Genomic DNA, 27,798 nt, shown 5'->3' on the forward strand with positions numbered 1-27,798 from the left:
AATTTACTGCATCTACTCTTTCCTCTGTTGGATAAATAGTGTGTACGTACTAATATCTTCTGTCCTATGTGAAAGTCACGGCGTGTACAAACCTGTTTTTACCGTCTCCTCCGGCGCTCTGCGGCACGTTTGATGTTGTTCAGCGCAATGTCAATTATTTCATGGTGGCGTAGTCGACGAGATGTAGGAAAAGATACTAGTTGTTTAATTTTGTTGAGTGGTTCAACATTTTTCAGTATAACAGTCGGAGATATCATAGTGGATTCATTTGGTATGGAATTAATTACATCCTGGAATGAGAGTATGTATGTATCCCAATCAATATGTTTTTATGGCAGTATATTCTACATAGTTTACCAATTTGTTTCATCAGTCGTTCACAAGGGTTCGAAGAAGCGTGATACTTGGATAAATAGATCAGAGAAATGTTTCTTGCTCGTAACATACGTGTCCACATAGCAGATCGAAATTGTGGTCCATTGTCGGAAATTACTTTCAATACATGCCCTACATGAAATAAAAAATGTTTTACAAATGCATTCGAAACAGATTTAGCAGTAGCTTTGCGTAACGGAGTGAAGGTAACAAATTTCGAAGTGAGTTCAACAGCGACAAAGATGTAGCAAAAACCTCTATTAGATCTCAATTTAATGGGTACAATGGGGTGTAATGGAGGAATATGTGAAGTCGTGTCTTATTTAGCTTTCTGGCAGATTTTACATGACGCTAAAACTCGTCGAATACGTTTCTCCATGTTGGCAAAATAACTGTCTCAGTATAAGAAAACATTTTCTGGCTCCGTAATGTGCGTAACTTAAATGAGTATACCAAATTAATTTGTTAACAAGCTCGTCAGGAACACATAATAACCAATTGTTGCTGTCAGGGTGGCAGCGGCGAAACAGAATGTTATTGCGTACAGTGTAATGGTTTCTGATGGTAACATTATTCCTATCTTGCCAAAGGTGTTTAATTTCTTTCCATACGTTGTCTTTGCTCTGCTCTTGTGCTATGTCTCGTAATGACGACGAAATGAAATTTTCAAATGCGACTTGTAGAATATACATGTCACTAAAATTTGCTTGGCAGAAGTTGGTTCCGATGTCTTGCTGGTTGTTGCTGAGAGAACGGGATAGTGCGTCTGCTACAATATTTTGTGCACCGGGAATGTGAACAATCGTAAAATTAAATTCCTGTAAATAAAGATCCATCTGCTTAATCTGTCATGTGAAAATTTTGCTGAAAGTAAAAACTGGATAGCTCTATGATCTGTGTAAACGGTCGTATGTCTTTCATAAAGAAAATGCCTATATCTCATGCCCATACAACACATAATGTTTCAAGTTCTGTAACAGAATAATTGCGTTCAGCTGGTGACAGAATGCGAGTCGCAAAGGCGATGTTTTTAATTACTGTAGTACCGTCTTCTTCAATTTCCTGAAAAATGTGTACGCCTAAAGCGGTGTTAGAACTATCGGTGGCAATGGAAAAATTTCTAGTAAGATCTGGGTGTGATAAAAGTGGTGCATTCAACAAAGCTTGTTTCAGATTGACAAATTCAGACTGTTCTTGGCTATCCCACGACCAAATAGTGTTTTTACCCGTCAACTGGCACAATCTAGGGGTGTCTAAATCAGCGTAATGAATAAATTTACGGAGAAAGTTAATTAATCCCAAAAAGCTGCGTAGTTGTTTCTTCCTCGTAGGAACAGTAATATCACGTAAAGCTTGAAGTTTTTCCGGGTCAGGCGCAATGCCTTCTGCTGAAATTACATGTCCAAGGAATTTTATGGAAGTTTTACCAAAGTGCGATTTGCTAAGATTAACTGTGAGTCCTTGTGCACGAAAGGTTTGTAACAGTTGTTCAAGAATCAAATTGTGTGTAGACCAGTTAGCTTCTGTAATAAGAATGTCGTTTACATACGTTGTGATTCTGTCTTTCATGCAAAAATGTGTATCAGATGTCGTCAAAAGTAATAACATTTTCGTGAACAAGATTCTCTGTGTCAAAAGTATTGCTTGCGTTGCCGGAAGATGCAACCTGTACTGCATCTAGTCAAATTCATTCTGACGTGCTGTTATTTGCGGGGGAATGCTGTGGCATCTCGACTATTTGTACTGTTCTGTTATTTCGTCCTGACGTATTAGGTTCGGGATGATACCTACTGCCTGGTTCATTCATGATAGTCTGTTGTTGTGGTTGATTATGCTGTTGGTAGGACCGACTGTTATTAAACGTACGCTGAAAACTGTGCTAATTACTTTTACGTCGGTCATCATAATCATTGCTATACGGCGCGTTGCGATACGAGTTGAAATGATGTGTCTCCTGTACGTAGTGATTTCCTTGTTGCTGTGCGTTACTATTTGGTGTGGCCGACGCTATACGTGTAGGCGGCGAAACATTAAAGCTTGGTTGACCTTGCAGACTACATTGTTGGTTAGGTATGCTAACCGGCTGGCTTTGATGCTGTTGCTGGGAAAAGCCTCTATTGTTGCCAAAATGTGTCGGCGATTGCTGAAAGTTTTGTACATACTGATGATTAAAATTTTGACTGTTATTAAAATTATGCTGGTATTTCTTGTCATTTCGGTTGTGTCTAATGGAAACTGTCACTTTCGCTAAAACTTGTCATATCAGGTTTTCTTTACTCATTTCTAATCCTAGATAGATCGATAGTTGAAGAGTTGTTTTGATAGATATAAAGGATAGTAAAAGAGAAGGCAGCAGTGCAGAAAACTAAAGATGAAATAGCACTACTACAGCTCAGGGCCCTGTGCACGCTACGGCACATATTCATCGAAGTGTAATGAATCCCCTGAGGTCTCCTACACGCTGCAAATAAATTTTAGTTTCTGCATTACAGGCAATGCCGGTGAAAATTCAAAAACAAATTGTCGTATCCAGTCGAAAGAGTGAATCTGTGTTCTGTCATTTTTAAATACCTTAAATTTCCTAATGGATAGAAAGTGCTTGTAATCAAAATTATCGTCTCTGTATGTCTGAACAGGTTCAGGATTGAATGATAATCTGTTTGTCTGTGACTGTTCGGAATCTAACTCACGTACTCTCTGTAAATTACCTAAATTAAACTGGCTGTGTGAGTCTGACAAATGTTCGGAAAGTGGCGTATACTGTGATGTGTTAAAGGCTGAAACATTTTTCATCTCCGTCAATTCGTGCTGTAAAGATGACTATTTTCTACGTAATACGTTATTGGACGAACCTATCTCACTGATCGTCTGCTGTAAATTTTGGAATTCGGGTGTTTGATTAAGCGAAACTGGTGACGTATCGTCTGATTTGGTGTCATTATTATTTTCGATAACATCAATACGACTGGCCAATTCATCATATTTTTCAGTCAGTGCTTTTACCTGATCATCGTTTTTAGTATCACAAGCATTAATTTGTTTTTGTATTTTACGTGTGTTTTTGTTCAATTTTTTAACGTCTGGTCTGATGGAATCGGGATCCTGTATTAGTTCCAACTTTTCAACTCTGTTGGTCATTGTCTGAAAGTCTAATGTGTGTGTGTCTGTTTTTGTTTTAAGATCGGAGATTTCATCATGCAATTCGGTGTTCAACTGTTTGATTTCGTCTGATACTGTAGCAATATTGTTGTCTACATATGTTTTTGCTTTCGTAAACAATTTACGCTTATCTTCCTGTATCTGTGCAGTAATTGTTTCCATGACTTGTTGCTTTACTTTATTCTGTTCCCGTATAAATTTACGGTAACGCGTTTCACTGTTTTGTAGGTGGTGATTAAAATGTTCGCCAATTTGGCGGTTCTGTTGGTCAAATTTCGCGTCTACTTTCGCATCCAGTGTGCGTGAAATTTCTTCTGACATTAATTTAAACTCGTCGCGTAACAGTGTTGAGTTTTCAGAACATTGTTTAGCGACTGCACTAATTTCATCTCTAAGTAATTTAGTTGTGGCTGCATGAGTATTACTTAATTCTTGTGCCACAGATCTAATTTCTTCACTACTGTTCCTAGCACAAGCCTTAATTTCTTCACGTAATCGTTCTTTAGTATAATGACATTGCGCGGCAACGGCTGTAATCTGTTCACTGAGTTGTTTGTTCTGTTAATTAAGTTGTTTGAAATTGTTGTCTTGTTTATCATTAAGTTGTTCGGAATTGCTGTCTAGTTTTTCATTAAGTTGTTTGTTCCATTCATTAAGGTTGTCGTATTTTTCATTCAACTGTATGGAATTGTTGTCTAGTTTTTCATTAAGTTGTTATTTGAGATTATTATTTTCATTAATTTGTAGCAATAATGCCATAACTTGATCCAAGCCAAAATTAGCGGCTCTATTCTCTGTACTGTGTGATGGTGTATCTGCATGTGTCATTTTTGTGTAACCATTTGGTCACTGTCTGACTCGCGAAAAGGTTTGCTAATTGGATGTGCACTGTTGGTCATTACATCGGAATCAAATAAACTTGACGTGTTTTGTGTATATTGTTCACCTTCGTTAGAAACAATTTGTTCGCTACGTAAATTTTGCAAATCGGGTGTGTCAAGCTGGGCAGCGTTCATTGCAACGGAACGTGGCTCGTCATCATTTGCCGTTAAATTAAGTGTGGACATAAATGAATTTGTTTGCTCATCATCTGGAATAAAATCATTACTAGTGATTGGCACGAACTGATTGTCTGTAAATGGAGGACTATCATTAAGACACTGAGTGTCGCTAGTATTATCGGTCAAATTATTCGAGTCGGCTTTTTCACTCATTGCACATCGCGATGTACTGTTAACAGTTTTTCGCGGCATTTTTCACAAATCAAAATTAAGCACAAAATGAAACAAAGACGAAGAAAAAATGGAACAAACACAATTACAACAAAGAGCAATAAATTGCCGATGATCTGTGAAAGAAAGAGTGACAAATTAGTAAATGCGTTGCGCCAGATGCAAACTACATTTAAGTAAATAAGAGCAGATATATAACTTACTACTTCTCAGAAATTCACAAAAATACGATCCTGGCCGGTTGTCGCCAGGTGTAACCTCCCCACAAAATAAAATAAATAATATAAATAATATTCTCATTTAGTGTAACGTCAAAACAGAAAAATTGCTAAACCTCTCAATAGTAAAAAATATAATTATGTCGATCACTTTCAGTGTAACGTCCCAACAAAAAAATAAATTCAGTAACCTGGTAATAATACAAAGTAACTAACCTCTCAATTAAATTGTCGCTCACTTATAACTTTTCAATAACTGACTGCGAATTTAACCTGGTAAATTTTGGATGTCAGCAGTGCTGCGTCATGGCTCTGAAAGATCATTCTGAATAAAAAGGAAAAATTCTTACCTCAATGAAGTCGCCGGATAACGCATATATATATATATATATATATATATATATATATATATATATATATATATATATATATATATATATGCTCTTATAATAAATTTTTCTGGTACAGCCCTGTGCAATGCTGGCCGATAGATTTGTCATTTATGAAAGGAAACAACTGATTTTTCTTTTGCAATAATCGGTATGAACATGGATTGGAGAAATTAGTAAATTCTTTAAATTGAAATGAATGGTTGTTAAAAGTTACTTTTTATGAGAAAGATTATTATTAGGACATTTTTAAAACATTTACATGGGCCTTGAGATAACATTACTACATATGCGCAAGGCTGCTTTTTACCTTATACAATAATGCTCAGTCTCCGGCATCGCTGCACCACGACTGGGCCAGCCAACACGATACACCAGACCAGACCGCTCGCTAGCAACAACTTACTGCTACAGCTACACAGTTCCTACTGCAGTCCACACTGCTCTCTGGTCTGAGATTCTCTTATACCTTGCATATCGCAGGCAGCGCGTGAGCAATACATCGAAATTACATCTGCTCGGACCTCTTACAAACCTCATTATAGCCGTCTTACCATACTTCGTTACTACTTCCTGTGGCTTCCATGGTAATGGAAGACAGTTGGAATGTCAGTTCACAACTTAGTCATGGATGATATTGTATGCGATGATATTCTTACATAATACCTCTCTTTTCCTTATATTTTCCACTCAGCAATGTGAACTGTTATCAGACTTACATTGCATCGCTTCCAGAGCTTAAGGGCTCTATTGTACTGAATGGGAACACGAATACAATATCAGTTTCGTGTAATGAACTAACAATTATCAGATTGTAAAGTACTAATGAGGAATTTTGGAAACATCCAGTTACAAAACAAGAGTCCATTAAGTCTATACGTGTGTATTCAGTCCACCTGATAAATTGTGCCATACGGAGAACTTCTCGCGAAATCGATTGCTATACAGTTAAACAGAGGTAACTTATCAGTGGATCTCACGTAAAAATATCTCAAATTAGTATATTTTGCAGACAAGTCACACTCCTCAACGTTCCCAAGAGCAGTTCTAAGTGAAGTAGGAAAAAACCTACAGGAAGATAGTGAATCTGTAGGAAAGACTCCCGTCGAATATGTCAAAGTGGTCACACCAAACTTTGACAATGTGGAGTCTTGAGCGGTTACTACACCCCAATTGCAGCTATAATTTCCTGATAATAAGTGGGTCTAGACCTACAAGTCCGACCGAATTTTTGGCACTCTCTTGGATTGTCACTTACGTACCGAACCTGTAGGTGGGTACGCATCGATTATTTTAATAAGTACAACAGAAATATGAGGTAGAATGTAAGTGGAATTGTTATGACGGAACGTGTTGAATTCAATGCTATAAGAACAGTATCCTACTAAAGATAAATTGACAATGAATAGATTTATTTACGGACAGATGTTACTACTACAGGCGAATTAGTTTGTAAATAGTGAATGTGCGACGGAAGTTTCTGTGAAGGCCACAGTGCTTAGTTAGACAAGGTCCCATTGATGGTGTTATGCCCCTGTCTACCTTTTAACGGCAAAAGAATTTTGCTAGTTAGTTACAGCGGAATCCATCAAATAAATAAAAATTTCCTAATATCTAGAATTATGGAGAGAGCAAATAATTATTAAGATATAGTCAATTAATTTTTTCTGGGTTTGTGACCGCATTATATTTGTATGGTTATAGTCATCCACATGAACACAAAACGAGAAAATATTAGGACATGTAATGAGTACAGTCCCTACATTGGAAAACATGCCCATAATAGTGGTAGGGATGGAGAGATTGTTAGTAACGTAAATCATGAACAAGATTGATACTGAGGTAATCATTCCCAGAGCATTGACAGGGGGGAGAGTTTGCTAGTAACGTTAATCCTGAGCGAGATTACAAGGTGTAATTTTATTCAGTTAAACAGTCTTGAGTGCGACACAGCACTGAATGAGCTGAACTCCATCAAGTCAGCAGGAGTCGAGGGTGTACTTTTGGAATTACTGAAACATGTGCAACGTATAGGAAGAAAAGCGTTATTTAAGTTAGTGCCACAATTATGTCTGCCGTTTGACTTGTCATCATTTGACTTGTCAACATTTTTACTGAGTAACATTACCATTATGTCACTAAAAACGGCACATGAGAATAAATTTTCAAACGTGTGGACAAATCATTTATATAATGCACCATTGGCGACTGCTGAACGTAATGATCAGCGACAAATTTAATATCAGGATCGATGGTCGCGCAGTAGATGAAGTTAAGGAATTCTGCTACCTAGGCAGTAAAATAACGAATGACGGACGGAATAAGGCGGACATCAAAAGCAGACTAACAATGGCAAAAAGGGCATTCCTGGCCAAGAGAAGTTGACTAATAAAAAATGTCTGCCTTAATTTGAAGAAGAAATTTCTGAGAATGTACGTCTGGAGTACAGAATTCTATGGTAGAGAAATATGGGCTGCCGGCCGCGGTGGTTTAGCGGTTCTGGCGCTGCAGTCCGGAACCGCGGGATTGCTACGGTCGCAGGTTCGAATCCTGCCTCGGGCATGGGTGTGCGTGATGTCCTTAGGTTAGTTAGGTTTAAGTAGTTCTAAGTTCTAGGGGACTTATGACCTAAGATGTTGAGTCCCATAGTGCTCAGAGCCATTTTGAAATATGGGCTGGGAAAAGCGGAACAGAAGAGTATCGAAGCATTTGAAACGTGGTGCTACAGACGAATGTTGAAAATTAGGTAAGGAATGAGGAGGTTCTGTGCAGAATTGGAGATTAAAGGAATATATGGAAAACACTGATAAGGAGAAGGGACAGGATGATAGGACATCTTTTAAGGCAGCAGGGAATGACTACCATGGTACTAGAGGGAGCTGCAGCGGGCAAAAACTGTAGAGGAAGACATTGGAATACATCCAGAAAATAACTGAGGACGTAAGTTACAAGTTCTACTCTGAGATGAGGAGGTTAGCACAGGAGAGGAATTAGTGGCGGGCCGCATCAAACAGGACTGATGACCAAAAAGAAATGGATATGCAGACGAACAGATCGAAGGACTGAAGCCATACTGAACGATTATCAGCAACAAGTTGAATGTTTCGACTTTGTAAGACGTTTACAAATCCTAGAAAATTGAGAATAAAGTTCAGACGGACATAAACGTCTGTGACAAGTATGGTATTTTCGTTGTTGGTTGGTTGGTTTGGGGAAGGAGACCAGACTGCGTGGTCATCGGTCTCATCGGATTAGGGAAGGATGGGGAAGGAAGTCGGCCGTGCCCTTTCAGAGGAACCATCCCGGCATTTGCCTGGACTGATTTAGGGAAATCACGGAAAACCTAAATCAGAATGGCCGGACGCGGGATTGAACCGTCGTCCTCCCGCATGCGAGTCCAGTGTCTAACCACTGCGCCTTTTCGCGCGGTTGGTATTTTCGGTCTACTATTGTGGCGTCATTAACGGCTATGAGCAATCAGTTTTGTGGAATGGAGATATAGTTCAGGTATTAATTAATCTAAAAATTATACACAAAAACAAACGTGCTTTTGTTGCGTTACATAAACGGTTGCCCTGCTCTCTACCCTGATTCCACTATACTGGATTTTTCTCGGTATTAAGTCATAAGTGAAGTGTATGAAAAATGCCCGTCGGGCCAAAACATGTTCAAAATAGTACTGTTGCAGGGTGTGCTGCGATATAGTAGATCTATCCATAAATCCATGGACCAGCGGCTGAAAACGTACATTGCAGTAGACGTTGAGCATTTGGAACACTTTATATAAAGGGAATTGTAAGGAAATCTTCATGACCACATTCTTTTGTGATCTCCTTTTTGTTGCAGTTACTAATTTACTCATATTACATAAGTTGCTGTTTTGGTATCAAACCCATGATGCGAGTTTATTATTATTCAATAATCTATACAGCCCAGTTCCATGCTGTAAAAATCCATTCGATTTTTGGTGTGCCCCATCCTTAAAAGGCTACGGCAGAATCGAGAAAAGAACTGTCGCCGTGGTTAACTGATGAATCATTATTGTGTATGCCTGTATTTCTATCTACTTGATAAAGGAAACACACACATGCCTCAGTGGGAGATTAAAAGTAAACAAAATTCAAATTGGGCGCCTAAATCATACGTAAACAAGGAAACTTTAACAGCAACTAGACACGGAACAGCAATATGAACATTACATTTTGTGAAGTGTAAAAATGCTTCATGGGGTTTTCAGAAACATGTGTTATGTTAGCATTCCCACAACATAGGAGCATGTACAAACGGGAGACATACTTCGAATATAATTGAAAGTAAGCGCTACAATGTTCTGCACATCCGTTGAATTGTCATTCAAACTGAACACTGTCTGTCGAGATATCTTTTGGCGTATATCCGGGCTTTTCTCTTCGAGTTCCTACTGTGTACTTCATAAAGAAATATAACTTCTTTTGTCTCTGTCTGTGGAATAAATTTATTTTTTGAAATTAGCCAGTGCTCTGCACATATATACTGCACAGACAGAATGGAAACTACATCTCCTCGGTGCCCCTTTTATACTAGTATCACGGCTGTGCAACACTCTGTTTCCTCTTTATCCGAAGTGACATTGTACCTGTTTTGGGCACAAAATCACAAACTTTCACATATGACTGAGTAAGGGTTCATGTTCATAATAGATAATCCCTAAGTTCTAAATATTATAACCACTATAAAGTTAGTAATTGGATTCTGAAGTGTTCAAGGCCATTGATATATTCATGCGGAGGCTATAGTAGTGAAACGTAGAATACCAGCACCAAATGAACAGCAAAAATTTTTAGATACAGTAAGATGATACAGTAAGATGTACGCTGACCGTTCATTACCACTTCTGTGTTAGAACGCACATAAGACGTAATTCCACCTCATCTGTACCATCATAAAAGACCAAAGTAGCTCATGTTTCAAGCTGTGTATTACTTTATGTGTGTTGCGATTAATACTCTCATATAAAACGTTTCAACTGAGAGAAGGGACGCAGCTCTCTCTCTTTTCTATTGCATACTCTCTGAAGTGACGTCATCCCTTCTGGCACTACGATTGTTTCGTTGCTCACAGCACCAGGTCAATATTTTTCTTTGAAATTGAGTGTAACGTACTGCGCAAGCGTAAGGTACAAGGTGATTAGGTGTTTTGGAGGTTCTATCGCAGAAATAGCCCCATGGGTGAGTGGTTAAATGTACAACTGGCTATTCATTGACTCTGGTTCGAACCCTGCTGCTACCAACATTCTTTTTAAATTTATTTTATTCCTTGCAGATTTAAAAACCTAATTATAAAATTTAAATGTATTTAAACAACTCAGTTTATGTAACTAAAATTAATATATTCAGTTTATTTGTGATTGCTACCCTTGAAATTCAAAATATTATAGGCCACCACATTGTAACACATTTGTAAAATTTTTCATGCGCCACCATTGGACAAGGTTTTATTTGACGTCTGCTAAAAGTATAAAATATTCGTGCGGCAACCTGTGGAGAAATAGCCAGGCTACAAAATCTCCAAAGTTCCAGTTCATACCATTTTGTTTGATTCGTTGGGTCGAAAAGGTTTTATGTGACAGATGAAACTGTGTGTTTCTACATATGAATTTTAGTTATGAGTGACACAGTTCCAAGTGCTCAGTTGGAACACTCGCTATTGAGAGATTTTGGGGCCATAGTTTTGGCAAATCGACAATGTTTCTATTATTGATGAATCATTATCGTGCACAGTTTGTGTAGTGTTCATTGTAAATAACAGTGGGTGCAAATATGGATTACATAGCTGAATCATTGGGAGATCAGCAATCAATATAATAAATTCAGCTTTTGAAGGCAGTTCTGTTTCTCAACTCAAAGTTATCAAATTAATTTCTGTGTTGTTGTGTTGCACAATCACTGAAAATTTGAAAAAAGAATTGCTGTAAATGTGTTAATTAAAATGAAAGAAAGAGGAGAGTCAGAGAAGGTACTCAGAGATGAACACAGGAAACGAAACTCGGTTGCTGTGATTTGTTTTGACTTGTGAAATGTAACCTCATGTCCAAGAACAGATATTATTAAATTTTATTACAAATAAAAATTAATTCTCATATTACCAAGGGGGTGGGTATGGGGGAAGTGTTTCGTGCTCACCTCATGAAAATATAGTTATGTAGTCAGGTACTCCAGATTTTGAAAATATGATTTACTACACCAGACTCCGTAATCGCTTTAAATTATTGATAAAACATAACCAAAAAATTTTATCTTAGCTGTACAGGTGACTTTTCACAAAAAAATGTCGTATTCGTATTACCAAATTTACACCATTCTTAAACATCAAAATATCTTTAAAATGTCGTTGCGAATTAAAGTCAAGGACAATTATTGAAATCTGCATTTTAAATTTTCTTGTGGCGATCATAAAGGACCGCGTCTCGGTTACAGAAGATACGTTGATATAGCTAAGACTGGTATTTCCAGGTTGTAAAATATATTTACACATCAACCCATCAATGGTGTTAATAAAATTAAACAAACCTAACGAATTTTTTCTTCTTACGTCTTTTGTGTTGGGCATAAAGTACGTCCTGCCCATTGGTAGTACACATTATGGAAAATACGTTGGTACTGCTAGGACCAAATTTATTAAATTTAACATAGCATTATGGGAGCACTACGACTTTATATTGTGCTTTGTGGACAGAATCATCGTTTGGTAGATCAGGAAATGACTTTGCAATTGCTTTTAAATTAATTCGAGATAAGGTAAATGGTGAACACGATCTTACACATTTAGCGATCCCTGTGAACCGTAATTCTTTTATTTATAGTACTGTTTTGAATTTGCTCAATCAAAATCTTCATGCGAGTACCATTAAAATATTTTATTCGGTGCCTGAATATTTACGGATGCAGGAGGTTGTTAGTGCGCCAAATGGTACTGGAAAAGCCATGGTTACAAATGAGCTTCACTGCCCTGTGGGATTCACACAAGTATTGACAATATTTTTGTTTTGTTTTGAGTCATTAGTCTTCTGACTGGTTAGTTGCGGCCCGTTACTAATTCCTTTCCTCTGCCAACTACTTCATCTCAGAGTAGCACTTGCAACCAACGTACTCAGTTACTTGCTGAATGTATTCCAATCTCTGTCTTCCTCTACAGTTTTCGCCCCCAACAGCTCCCTCTGGTACCATGGAAGGCATTCCCTCATGTCTTAACAGATATACTATGATCCTGCTCCGTCTCCCTGTCAGTGTTTTCCACATATTCCTTACCTCTCTTAATCTGCGTAGGTGTTCCTCATTCCCCACCTTATCAGTCCACCCGATTTTCAACATTCGTCTGTAGCACCATATCTCAAATGCTTCAATTCTCTCCTGTTCCGTTTTTCCCACAGTTCATGTTTCACTAACATAATATGCTGTGCCCCAAACGTACATTCTCAGAAACTTTTTCCTCAAATTAAGGCCTACGATACTAGTAGACTTCTCTTGGCCCGGTATGCCCTTTTTGCCAGTGCTGCTGCTCTCCTTTTGATGTCCTCCTTGCTCCGCCTGTCATGGGTTATTTTGGTGCCTAGGTAGCAGAATTCCTTAACATCATCCACTTCGTGACCAACAATCCTAACGGTACGTTTCTCGCTGTTCTCATTTCTGCTACTTCTCATTACCTTCGTCTTTCTTCGATTTACTCTCAGTCCATATCGTGCACTCATTCGACTGCTCATTCTGTTCAGCAGATCATGTAATTCGTCTTCACTTTCACTCATAACAGCAATATCATCAGTGAATCGTACAATTGATATCCTTTCACCATGAATTTTAATTCCACTCCTGAACCTTTCTTTTATTTCCAGCATTGCTTCTTTCATGTACAGATTGAACTTTATGGGTGAAAGATTATATTCCTCTCTTTAACTCTTTTTAATCCGAGCATTCGTTCTTGGTCGTCCACTCTTACTATTTCGTCTTGGCTCTTGTACACTTTGTATATTACACGACTCTCCCTATAGCTTACCCCTATTTTTCGCAGAATTTCGAACATCTTGTACCACTTTTATTGTCGAAGCTGTTTCTACGTCTACAAATGCTACGAACGGGTCCCGAGTTTTCTTCAGTATTGCTTCCATTATCAACCGCGACGTCAGAATTGCCTCTCTGGTGTCTTTACGTTTCCTAAAGCCAAATGTCGTCACCTAACACTTCCTCAATTTTATTTTCCATTCTTCTGTTTATTATCCTTGTCAGCAAGTTGGATGCGTGAGCTGTTAAGATGATTATGAGATAATTCTCGCACTTTTCAGCTCTCGCAGTTTTCGGAACTGTGCGATTATATTTTTACGAAAGTCAGATGGTATGTCGCCAGACTCATACATACTACGCACCAACGTCAATAGTCGTTTTGTTCCCACTTGCCCCAATGAGTTTAGAAATCCGGGAGGAATGTTATCTATCCCTTCCTCCTTATTTCATCTTAATTCCTCCAAAGCTCATTTAAATTCTGGTTCTAATACTGGATCCCCTATCTCTTCCAAATCGACTACAGTTACTTCTTCCATCACGTTAGACAAATCTTCTCCCTCACACAGGCTTTGAATGTACTCCTTCCACCTATCCGCTTATCCTCTGCATTTAACAGTGGGATTCCAGTTGAACTATTAATGTTACCATTCTTGTTTTTAATTTCACAGAATATTGTTTGGACTTTCCTATATGCTGAGTCAGTCCTTCCGACAATCATTTCTTTTCCGATTTCTTCACATTTTTTATACAGCCATTTCGCCTCCTCTTCCCTACCTTCGTATTTATTTCATTCCTCATGACTTGTATTTCTCTATGCCTGAATTTCCCTGAACATTTTTGTATGTCCTCCTTTCATCGATCAACTTAATTATTTCTTCTGTTATCTTCGCAGTTACCTTCTTTGTACTTATTTTTTTCTATCCAAATTCTGTGACTGTCCTTGCCTTATCATTTCAAATGCTCGAACACCTAGTGGTGTGCATTATGCTGTGTCATGCTCCTCTGGTCTTGTGCAGTTCAATGGAAGTGAAGTGCATCTTGTCGATGTCATTGTGAGAACTAGTAATTTTTGTTTTGTTTTCTGTAGGATAGTTTGTCTATTAATTGCCATTTTTAGTTGGACTTTCGAATGTACATGATACATAATACGCACCGTGACATTGGTAAGAATGATTGATGCCTCGGGGGCGTGTCGTTTCACGTGCCTTGCACTTAGTACTTCACGCATGATGAACCAATGTTTTGTGTGTTCGTCATAATATTGTCATATGTAACATACACATCACGATTTTTAATCTCTCACTGTAGCATTGTTGTTATTGAACACAAATTTTCATGGGATCGCTGCGGGAGTATTTTGTTCTGTAGAGGAAGAGGCACAGAGTTGTAATTTAATTGCGTTTTCTATGGCTATTAATTATCATGGTTTTATATTATTTTACAGCACATGTTATTCAAATGTGCTTCGTTTATATTCCTTTCGTTAAGTTGAAGTGCAACAGACACAGCCACCACTCTGGTGCCAACATTAAATTTTACACTAATTCAATATCGAATAATCTGTAAAAAGTACCATATAGTGTGTAAACAGCTACATAATTAATTTCTAATAGGAGGTCCGTTCATCTGAATTTTTAAGTATCATAGTTTAGATTGTTTCGTGATTTAGAAGAACCCATGTCATGGTTGACTTTGGTATGGAAAGTCTATAAAATAAAAGATAAGTGTTATATATATATGAGGGATATGTGATATATTTGCGGCACAATCTTTTATAATCTGTGAGCGGCATCCCAGCAGTTATACATTCACTCATGATGACATGTATGATGTCCGTTATAGGTTTTCGTAATGAAGGCTCCTGTTGACACCCTGTTTTGATAATATTTGATATCCAAGTATGACTTGAAAGCTTGTTACAGCACCGTATTTTCAAATACCTCATGTCATTAGTATCTATACAAATTGTCTAGATTCGTATGTATCTGTCTATAAACTTCCTATAAAACGTAATGCATTATGTAAATACTGCACCATACGTAATGGCGGCTTCCATATTATTATAGATAAGCATCACATGTCAGAGATACCTTTTTGTGGTGATGATGCCTACAACGCCATCTTGTGACAAAGTATCTTTACTTCATAACATGCTCTACGGCATGAGCCAGTTGGTGCATTTATATGAAGGAGGAATACTTACAACTGACTAGATACTGTTATGGATCAAGGTATGTAACTCAGATGATTGCGTCATTGTAAAGACAATTGTTCTCCACCTTGTCACATATTTTATTTTAGTGCCAGAGATCTGATGATGGGGATACCGATACACGTCATACAGTGTGAAACATAAATGTTTTGGTGACCTAGATAAGAGTAATTTGTTGGTCGCAGCCCCCCTAAAGGACTTCTAGTCTAAACAAATGAAATCACATTCTTTAGAAGTAGCAGCAGACTTTACTATAGGTGTTTCTAAGAAAGCAATATTAATACCAACGTCTCTTTAAATAATGTAGCTATGGAAAGAGACTGTACATTGTTTGATGAGGACTTTCACAAGTTATATGAGTAAAAACTGAAATAGGACATCTCAAACGGTTCTCGATATATTTGCTGTGAACATCTTAACCAAACCACCATAGAAGTTTTATTTTTTTGGTAATTATAATGCAGTGTCATTAGAAAGTAAAGATAACGTGTCAAACAGGACATACATTCAGAATTTACGAGGGCTATTCCGAAAGTAAGGTCCGATAGGTCGCGAAATGGAAACCAGGGTAAAAATCAGAAATGTTTTATTTGCAACAGTTAGATACACCTTGCAGCTACTTATCTCCATAGTCGCCGACCCGACTTAGACGTGTATCGTAGCGTTGTACCAACTTTCCCATACCCTCGCTATAGAAGGCAGCCGCCAGTGCTCTCCGCCAATTCTCTACGCTGGCCTACGGCTCGTTGTCTTGTGCCGAAATGTTGTCTTCATAACCAGCGGTTCATGTGACCTGAGCTGAAACTCAGAGGGAGACAATTACGGGCTGTATTGTGGGTAATCTCACATTTCCATTTGAAAACGGTGCAGGAGCATCTTCATTGCCCCTGCAGAATGCGGCTGAGAATTGTCTTGAAGACGAAACAGCACGACAGTTATGTAATGTTAGCTGCATAGCTTCAGGGGAAATTTCTCACCAGGCCCCCGTACGTGGCGGCAGACACTATTTTCTAGACATCTTTACGCACTCACTGCGAGCTCAGAAATGAGAAGAGAGACGTGATGCTAACTGGGGTTATACTAGAGACACTACCCAACACATCTGTGCAAAGCTTTATCGGATTTTCATAGTCGTTTCCATTTCGTGACCGATCGGACCTTACTTTCGGAATAGCCCTCGTAATTTATGAAGTGTAATATTAAAAACATCCAGTACTAATACAGTAGCCAGGAATTAAATTTGAAGGGCCCCAAAACGATGTAGATTTTTGTGAATAGTAATGTCTGGAAATATCATTCATAATCATAATCAAAATTGTAATATTTACTAAAATTATGTAGATTGCGACTTTCATAGTGTAAGAACAAGATCGGAGCAGTCTAAAATGTCATAAAAATCATGTGCGTGCAATTGTATCTACACAGAAAGTGATAGCATGTAAAGAAGAAACTGAAATGCCACATTCAAGCTCTTGAAATAATATGTGAGTAAAAAAATAATGCCTCCTATTTTTCCCATCGTTAAACAAAATTTGTAATGTGAAAAATCTGAATTTGGCAAAGTTTAGCCTTCAATCCACAAGAGGAGCAACTTTCTGCGTCAATGGATGCCAGCACTGCAATCGCTCGCACAGTAGCCGACGTCGATTTTCGTCTTAGACAGCGTTCTGTGACAGAATTTTTGAATGCAGACGAAAGACTGAAAAATGTGTAACGTGAAGCAACAATGTATATCAGTAATGTTACACGACGAGTTCGTCACTGTAACGAAGCTGAAGGGCGAACTCCACTGGCTGACGAAAAGCGGAGGGGCACGTCGTTGAATGCATTCAACATTCGACGAGTCGGTGACATCACTCCTGGTGACCACTGCGTGACTGTAGGTATTTTGTGTCGCATTACCTCCATCAGTAAAGGCAGTGTTATGACAGTTATTGAGCAACTGGGATATTCAAAAGCTTTTGCACATTGAGTACCAAGAATGTTAACAGACGAGAATAAAATGAAAAGGTAAACAGTTGCCTCCCATCCCTTGTAGCCGTCCCGTTTGAAGGGAGAGGAGTTTCTGGAAAACAAACTGTGATTGGAGACGAAACACTGGTTTGAACCAGCATCAAGAGGCAGTCAGTGGAATGACATCACAGAAATTCACCGAAGAAGAAAAAGTTCGGAACTAAACGATTGGCAGGGAATGTTATGGATACGGTATTCTGGAGTGCAGAGTATGTGATTATGGTTGCTTTTTTGGAGCAGGGGCGCATTATAGATTCTGTTCAATAAGTCAGAACACTCAAACAGCTTAACACATGTCTTCAGCTGGCTCGCCCAACAAAAACATTGATGGATGAACTTCTTTTAAATGGCAGCGCAGGATCACACATCAATCGTCACACCATTGAAGACATTACAAAACTGGATGGGAGGTAAAGCCTAATACTCCATACAGCGCTAACCTGGGATCATGAGACTAGCTCCTGTGCTGGCCACTAAAAGAAGATGGTCGTGGGATTCACTTCGAAGGTAAGGAGTTCGTGCAAACGTCTGTGCGTCAAAGTCTTGAGAAGCAGGAAATGGTCGGAGATTACGCTAAAAAGTCATTATTAATCGTCACTGTTGTTGTTTTCAACCAATGTAGTTGAACTTGAAATTCCTTGCACATAAAAAAGGGAAAAATATATGAGATATTCCTTTCTGAGTGACCTTCGTACGCATATCATAAAATTTTTAAACATGTAGAACGTCACAGTGTGGTGGAACGAATGGCCACCAATACCTAATAAATATAGGACGGACCACGTGCAGCTTCCGCCTCCATGACTTCTATCGCACCATTTACAACTATCCTATCCATCTAACTAATACACTAAAGTATCTTGGACTTACCCTTGACCGGCATATAACATGGAAATCTCATTTTCTAGCTAACCAACAAATGCGCAAACAAGACTAAATCGGATATTGCACATCAGCACTATCCTCCACACCTACAAAACCTTGATCCGATCCATCCCGTTCTAAACAAATACTGAACGCACAGCTGTTCCAACTAAGTTTTATCAGTTCTCCCAAACCGGAGACCATCAAGCACTCATCAAGCACTCTGACTTACTTTCCATATCCACCCCCACCCCCTCCCCTACACCGATCCTTCTAATCCACCTAAGAATTCCCATCATCCATCAGACACGTCATTCCACATTTTCTACAGTATCAGGAACTACATTTATATAGCCTATTTGTTTCCCCTCTATTGACAGATGCCGGTAGGATTTACAAACACATCGCTACTTCAACCGACTCCCTCCCCCTGAAATGATATCTGTCCCGACATTTATCCGTCTTATTAACTGTAGCTCTTACCCATTTATCCCCGTCTCTAATGACCTCGTTGTCGACGGGACGTTAAAAACTAATCTCCTCCTCCTCCCCATTTATCCCATCCGCATCAGGGCTCTCTCTTTCCGCTCCATTGCTCCCCATCCCTTCTTCCCATCATACCACAGGCCTGCTCACCTCCCAGACTACTACTGACCTGTGTTCCAAATATTTTATCCTCTTCTGTGGCAGCCGTTCCATCTTCAGCAATTGCAACGTATGTGTCCTCAGTTACTTGCTGGGTGTATTCTAGTCTCTGTCTTCGTACTATCCACCGGAGCACCTACGTATTACCTACCAAAAGCACCCCTACATTTTTCTTACAGCCTTCAACCGTACAGAACACACTTTCCTATCCGCAAATCGTTTTTCCCATTGCCGATTGTTCAACTTTTCAGTAAAGTGCGATACTGTTTTTTAGAACAACGTCACCAATGTTGCGACGTGATTCAAATGTATGTATTCTCGTTTCTTATCGTCTCGACCTTGGATTTTAATTCAAACCACAAATAAAATAAACGGTCTTCCTGATTTATGTGAACTCCAACAGAATTAATATTTTCTGTTTTTAAAGCACTTGGCTGAAGCGCTGAGTGCTGTACCGCTGACAGCCTCCCCTCCCCCCAATCCATATGGTGTGAGGGGACCAAATAATGAAGATAGAAAGAAGAGAAAAGCGTCGAAGAAGACCTTCCTCATGCATTTTTTCACTAAACCAGTTTTATCCATTTACCACGTTCTAACCGAGTGCGCTCTCATACACAACCGTCATCACAAATGTAACTTCAGATTTCCACCACCAGTGGAAAAAATGTCTCCTCTGTAATACCCATCTCACTATCGATTGCAAAACTTCACGGTTCTGCGTGCACTGTAAAGTCTAAATTTTTTTCTCGCTTTCCCTCCCATTTGTAACTGTTACCTCGCACTTTGAAATAATTCTCTGCTATTGGACTAAATTATTTTTCATTTACTTCACACAATAATAATTCGAGCTTTATAGCCACTCTCTAGCGCTATTTGAACTGAAAATTAAAAAGAAAATGTACTTACCATAGCAGTGTCAGGCGTAATACGAAGAATGGAAAACTCATTACATATGAGTAGCAAGTAAGTAGAATGCAAATAAATCATTTTTCCTTCTTAGTGTTCCACGGTTACGTAGAACATTTTTAAAGAAATTTCCATCGTTTGATTGTAAATTACTTGCCGTTCATTTCACACAATAGAGATTTTTACCCCATAGCCAATCTCAGGTCCAAGTTGAAAAGCAAGATTAATAAACAGTACAGATCATACAGCGCAGTCATAATATGGGTTAGTATTAGTATCTCTCTGAAATATGTAATTTTCGTGCCGATTTCCATGAACGTGTGTACACATTTTGTTCGTTAATCCTCACTGATGGAATCTTCGATACATTTAGCCTGTGATGAAAGGGGAACGGGGTGGGAGAGAATCATGCTGGTTCGCGTAGACGGGTGCGTGTGTTTTGGTTCGTTAACTTCCATTAAGGGAATGTTAGATATATGGGCCCTGTGGAATGGGGAACTGATCCGCGCTAGTCTTCGAGGACGCATGTATGTGTTTGAGTCGATTAACGCATCGATGATTATCAGACGTCTTAGGCCTTATTCTTTCCTTAACAGTGTAAACTCATTATCAGATTTTAACATTTTTGATTATTACGGCTTTCGCTCTTTGGCGTTACGCAATCACCCTCATTTTAAATATTTGCTATTACCTGTTGTATTGGAATTCTACTGAATGGCGTCATCTTGTCAATAAAATATTGTTAATATTTTGGCTGCTTATGTGACTGATGCAAAATTAAAACTAAGACGTTATGGGGGTAGTAAATAATAAGTCCTACCACACCTACCACCACCATTACGGTGTACTTTGTAAATATTTTGGCTACACGTATCTCTGATGGCGGTATTTATGTCGAAGCACTGTTTATGTTCTGCACAGAGCTGGTACCTGGTCTGAAGATGAAACTGTATAATTTCGAACTAAATGCTAGCAATATATCAGCTGAATCGAATGTACAGTAACAGCGTATTATGAAATACAGTGGAATGCGCCTACGGCTTAATGCGCCTACGGTTCCATTCATGAATAAAAAAAAATTCCACTCATAGAGTGCTTTCCATTGTTACTGTTATCCATCAAAATAAAAACCAGTTGCTGCTTCTATGAAAGGTCATCACTCGAGAACGGCTCGACCGATTTGGCAGACTTTTTTTTTGTTGTGTTCCTAATTGTCAACACAAGGTTTCCATGAAAGAAAATTTTTGTAAAATTCAACGGAAAGTCAGAAATCTGGATGATATTTTCGTATGGAGGTCTCAATGAAAGAAATATGACTATTGGTTTGACTGTTCTATTGTCATATGTTCCCAGAAAAAAAGAGCGCTCAGTTTGACAGTTCTGCTGCCGCATGTTTTCACCAGAACGAAGGATTCCGCATGGAATATTGATATTTTAAGGAACATAATAGAACTGAGAGCGTTATATCTGTGTGTTATCGGTGGCGATCGTATCTTTGGTGTGCTGCAAAAACTGAATTGATGTCAGCTTTTGTAATCGGGTGTTTTGCAGACGTTCAATTTATTTCAGCTCGTCGTTTATTTCTTTGAAAACAAAATGCCACCAGTGAGGAGTTGAAATATCGGTCGGAGTACGAATATTGCAGGCCAACTACCGTTCATCGAGTCAACGAGATTGACGGAGGGTGTCGACAGGGTTTGGAGACAAATAGAGTAGTAACTGCGTGATAAAGACTTTCCGTTAAAGCAGATGAGAGAAATAATATGCTAAGCTGTGCTGTGAAAATAAGCGGTTGTGCTTTCCATTTTACAGTCATTTTTAACAGAGAACATTAAAGTTGTGCTTGTGGCTAATTTAGTCATTCTACTTGGTCGTAGAATAAAACCATGCGAAATGCTGTCATTAAAGCTCCTATCCTCACAGATCCAGTAACTGGATAGGTCTCTCTCATATCCCTTGCACTACTGTGTGCAAACGATTTATCCATTCCTTTTGACTTCAATTCTCAATCAAGACTCCATTTGTAAATACAATAAATGAGGTCAGAGAGAGGGGGACGAGGAAACTTATAAAATACTGTATAGGTTTCCAGAGTAACACTTACCTGGTGGAAGCACATGAAAGACACACGGGTCCAGCTGGTCTCCAATTTTGTTTTTTGCCGTGCAGAAGAAGGTGCCGTATTCGGTGTCCTTCGTAGGTTGGTGGGGTCGCCACGACACGCCACTCGTCCACTCTACATGTGATATAATCTCCCCGCTGGGACCCCTCAGGTGCCATATGTAGGGCCCCACATCCATCATCGATCGGCTGAACATCCAGTAGTAGCTGGTCGCTGGTGGGACGGCGTCCGCTGCGCAGTCCAACTCCACCTCCTCACCAAGGGCTACGGCGTAGACCATAGGATGCTGCAACCGGCAAACTGGTCTGTCTGTACGATAAGAGAGATGTCTCATTAGTTGGAACACTCATAGTGAACAGCATATCCCAAATGTACACCAGTGGCTGGTGTGTATCCTGTATATGCTGCTCACCAAAACACTGAAAAATTTATGTTGTAGGAAAAACGCAAGTTAATGCAAAAATGAAACGAAAAGGGCGCAGGAGTGTCTAATTAAAAATTTGGGAGTGAACGAAATTCTGGGGTTCGTCAGTCCTGTACGTATTTCGGGGTAATACTAAGAAGTGATATTCAGTGGGACGAACAAGTACAATTATGAATGTGGACGGTGAATAGAAGACATGAATAGTTCTGGAAACTGTACTGCATCTGTAAAGGAAGTGGCGTTACTAGACGCTGGTGTGACCAATTACAGAATACTCTGATTCGAGATCTTATGAAATATGTGTGACAATGCACACTGAACGAATTCAGTGCATAAGGCCATACATTGTAACAGGTCGATATCTTCCATAACAAACTGTAACACAAATTCTTAGGAACTTAAATGCAGAACTCTGGGAGAAAGGCAGCAGTGTTTGCCTGAAACTATACTGAGTGGCTAAACATGAAAGACTGCAGACAACGGAACCTCCCCATCGCACCCCCCTCAGATTTATTTATAAGTTGGCACAGCGGATAGGCCTTGAAAAACTGAACACAGATCAATCGAGAAAACAGGATGAAGTTGTGTGGAACTATGAAAAAAATAAGCAAAATATACAAACTGAATAGTCCATGCGCAAGATACGCAACATCAAGGTTAGGGTGCGCTCAGGAGCGCCGTGGTCCCGTGGTTAGCGTGAGCAACTGTATAACGAGAGGCCCTCATTTCAAGTCTTCCCTCGAGTAGAAAGTTTACTTTCTCTATTTTCGCAAAGTTAAGATCTGTCCGTTCGTTCATTGACGTCTGTGTTCACTGTAAATAAGTTTAGTGTCTGTGTTTTGCTACCGCACCGCAAAACCATGCGATTAGTAGACGGAAGGACGTGCCACTGCAATGGGAATCGAAAACATTTGATCGCAAGGTCATAGGTCAACCGATTCCTCCACATGGAAAACACGTCTGATATACTCTATACGACACTGGTGACGGCATGTGCGTCACATGACAGGAATATGCTGTCGACCCACCTCACTTGTACACTTGCCCGATTTAGGTTTTCTTGTGGATGTGATAATCACTCCCAAAAAAGTGATGAAAACATAGGAGTTTATCACATAAACTGCAACAAATGAATGCAACAGTTTCCCTGTGTTCTGTCAAAACATATGTTTTTAACGTTTTCTAATTTTTCCGTGTCTAGACCGTCAAATCCTGCATATGTCCAAGCAAATCTGAACATGTTCTGGAATTTTGGAGAGCGAAGTTGATTATGTGTGCGTGCCTGAACTTTGATAATTGTCTGAAAATAAAAAACTAAACTCTTCAGTCGAGGAAAGACTTGGACCAATGACCTCTGGCTCAGCAGCTGCTCACGCTAACCACGGGACCACGGCGCTCCTAAGCTCAGATTCTCCTTGATGTTGCCTATCTTGAGCATGGACTACCCATTTTGTTTGTTTTGCTTATGTATTTCATAGTTCCACACGTCTTCTTCCTGTTTTCTCGATTGATCTGTGTTCAGTTAACTAAATCTGAGGGGTGTGCGATGGGGAGGTTCCCTTGTGAGTACGGTACAGTGCCCTATTGGAAGAAACTGTCTCTGATAAAATTAACATTTCCGCCTTAGTTACCCGGGAATTCTTGAGGGAATAAGAAGCACACTGTAGTCGTGGCCGAAACAATGATTTCTTCAGACGATGTTTTCGGAAATTTGGAAATTTGTGGTAAGGTTCTATGGGACCAAATGCCTGAGGTCATCGGTCCCTAGGCTTACGCTGTAATTAAAATAACTTTAACTTAGGCCAAGGGCAACACACACTCCTATGCCCGAGGGAGGACTCAACCTCTGACGCGGGGAGCCGCGCGGACCGTGACAAGACGCTTGAGATCGCGCGGCTACACCGCGCGGCAAAATTATTTGGAAGTGTCGCACGGTACCATATTTAGAAAACTTACTTGTCAAGTGCCTCTGGCCGCAGTATCCTACGCAATTACATGTAGGATAAATTTAAAAAACAAAAGAAAAACATGTATGAGATGAAACTCATGGCGTCCTTCTCGTTCCACCACAGTACAGTAGTAGAAATCAATATACAGGCATGGCCATTTGCGGGAAAATTAAAATTGTCGGCTGGAACAGATGTGCAAAACGTATACGCAACAGAATGAAATCCTGTACACCGAAAAATGCAGTTTAGTGGTATTGTTTTTGATGTCTATAGTACAATGTATAACAAAACATCAACGATTCAGGTGGTAGAGGGAGGAACTCGGTGTAAGGGAACTCGGCTCTGTGCGGTGTTAGTGTGTGCGTACATTCCTTTACTGCAGATGGAAAACAGAAACCATTAGCGACAGTGGGTGTTGTGCACATAAACCACAATTGTGACAGTGCCACGCGGGAAAGTGTTACCATATGTTGGAAAAGCGAAAATCGACACATTTAAGGAAATGGGACGTACTAATCGTCAAATCGCCAGGGAGTTGAACCTGGGGGCAAGATTTGGACACAGCAGAAAATATGGGTAAAGCAAAAAATTATTTGAGGCATAAAAAGTTTCCCTTTTGGCGAAAAAGTGACCAGAAACAGTTATCTTTCTCAACTTGCTGCAGATTTACAGTCGTCAGTAACTGACAGACGTATTGACAAATCTTGTCACATGACTAACATTTGCATTCAAGAAACGACTGCAGAAATTCATATTAACACCCAAACATAAACAAATTGGATTGGAGTCTGCTGAAAAGCGTATGTCGAGGACTTTAGAATGGAATAAAGTGATCTTCAGTGCTGAGACGAAGCTTAATTTCAATGGGTAGGATGGATTTCAGTGTTATTGGCTTGATCTGAGAACTGAGCAGCAGGAAAGAATTAGGAGAATTTTTGGTGGTGGAAGTATTGTGATTATGGCAGTCTTGTGCGCTAGAGATACATCACGCATTCCGTGGCTGAACATTTGCGTGAACTTTAACATGCATACTGAGATGCTAGAAATAGAACTGCTTAGAAAGTATGAGGACGTAGGGGACGAAAGTCTAATGTTTCAACAAGATAATGCATCTGTGTGTGGTTCAGATAGAACCAAAAAGTGAGTTAAAAGTAACGATGACTTCTTTTGCCTGCACGAATCCTGTATTTGAACTTCGTTGTGAATTTTTGTGGAATACTAGCGAGTCTTGTTTATCCCAATGGAAAGCAACTGAAGACCGCATTTCATATGAAGAGAACGATACGAGAGGAATAGGCGACAATTTCACTGCCAGAACTACAAACCCTAACAAAGCTGATTCTGAAGAGAATTCTTTAGGTAAATAGGAAGAACGGAGTACTAACACTGCAATAACATAACAGCGCATTGAGTGCCTTTACACCAGTTTCCATCCGGGATATTCAGACGCCTTGCTTTGTTACTCGTGTTACGAAAGGAAGTTTGTAATTCCGTCACGATTGTTTATGTCTTATATGAATTTAGTACTTTCATAGTAAATTCGATACATGTATGCTTCAGAGATTATACTAATACTTCCGTGGAACCCTGTTTTTATAGTGATTTTCACAATTCCAGGTATCTCTCTCTCTCTCTCTCTCTCTCTCTCTCTCTCTCTCTCTCTCTCTCTCTTTCTCACTGTCTCTGTTTCACACACACACACACACACACACACACACACACACAGCATTATACCAGTCACCTGAGGAAATAGCTAAAAAAGCCGACAATATTCATCTTGAGATTGAACCTGACTTCTAGTTTCCGCTGTGACCGAGCGGCTCTAAATGCTTCAGTCTGAAACCGCGCTGCTGCTACGGTCACAGGTTCGAATCCTGCCTCGGGCATGAATGTGTGTTGTCCTTAGGTTAGTTAGGTTTAAGTAGTTCTAAGTATAGGGGACTGATGACGTTAGAAGATGTCCCATAGTGAGTAGAGCCTTTCAAAACAAACCTTTTCAAAATGGTTCTACTTTGAGCAAACTTGATTTTATTTCTGTTCTTCCATACTTGATTTGCTAATATTTCACCATTTTAAGCTGTTTTCTTTTAGATTCTGTCGAATAATAGTAAAAATTGGGTGGCAGTATAATAGATTCCGGGTTGTATACATATCACGTTAATAAGGTTTGTACTTTCACAGCATTAACCAGTATTCGTGTGGGGTCTGTAGTTCAGCTAATGTGTTTGAACAAATTGTAAATATTAAAAATGTTCCTCCAGTACCTTACTTATAGTGACCAAAATTGTCCCACATAAACTGAACCTTTAGGGTTACCAAGTATATTTACCAGTACCCAGCAGGCCAACTAGGTAGAATGGTGAGTGTATGTTTATTTTCAAGACAAACAACTAAACCAGAACGATAACGAATTGGAAACACAAACAGTTTAAAACGGACTTCATAAAAAATTAATAAATCAAACTAGAACCAAATTGCAGTAAATAGTTGTCAGTAATTTCTGCCAAATTTTAAAGTTAGCGCTACTTGGATTGGCGATAAGATAAACTGGTAGCTGAAATGAGCTTGGAAGTATACAATATATTCAGGATGGACAGAAACAGTCTGAAAAGCTTGTAAGGGTGTTGTAGGTTACGTTCTGCTGAGAAATAACTGTCAGGAAAGAAATTCGATACATTGCGCTGTTTCGAAGTTAATTAACAATGAAGCTACACGATCAGGCCTGTGCACACGCAAACTAAGGCGGCCCACCAAATACGAGTACAATTAGTGTCAGTTGTCCTCAGTGTGTAGATGACAGAGGACGAGACTGCTCTACCTGGGGCTTTGGCTCGATCATTACTACCGTCCCATGAAGAATTTTTGTATCGGCCTCTGGTTCGAGTTTATGAAACCAAATTAAGCACACGTTGGCGACACTGTCTCTAGCAGGCCGCTTGAATTTGCGCGCGCAACCATGTGACTGGGTAACGTCAATGCTAAATAACGCAGAAAAGGCGCAAAAAACCTAATTTTTATGAAGATATATTTGTCAGCACAACCTGCCCTGCAACAGTCTTACAAGTTTATCAGACTGTTTCTAACCGCCCTATATATCCTACTGGAAAATTTCAACGCATTCAAGGTCTGTGTTCAGTGGCACAAAGGTAGACATTGATTGCTGCATCCATTTTAGAAAAAAACCATGACCACCGACGATTATGTAGTCCTGTTGATCAATTTCGTCTTTTTATCGGTGTCGCAATGTGGGCCGGTGA

At 39.4% G+C, this 27,798-nt stretch overlaps 1 protein-coding gene across 2 annotated transcripts in view; it reads right to left on the reverse strand.

The window, feature by feature from the left end:
- LOC126259461 (B-cell receptor CD22-like) overlaps positions 1-27,798 on the reverse strand; it is a 158,845-nt gene that overhangs the window by 22,496 nt on the left and 108,551 nt on the right. For both annotated transcript variants that reach the window (XM_049956288.1, XM_049956287.1), the window contains exon 7: positions 22,151-22,477. In XM_049956288.1, coding sequence (XP_049812245.1) covers positions 22,151-22,477 — 327 coding nt within the window. The remainder of the gene's footprint in view (positions 1-22,150; positions 22,478-27,798) is intronic.

The sequence above is a fragment of the Schistocerca nitens genome, chromosome 5 (genome assembly GCF_023898315.1).
Source record: "Schistocerca nitens isolate TAMUIC-IGC-003100 chromosome 5, iqSchNite1.1, whole genome shotgun sequence".
Taxonomy (NCBI): domain Eukaryota; kingdom Metazoa; phylum Arthropoda; class Insecta; order Orthoptera; family Acrididae; genus Schistocerca; species Schistocerca nitens.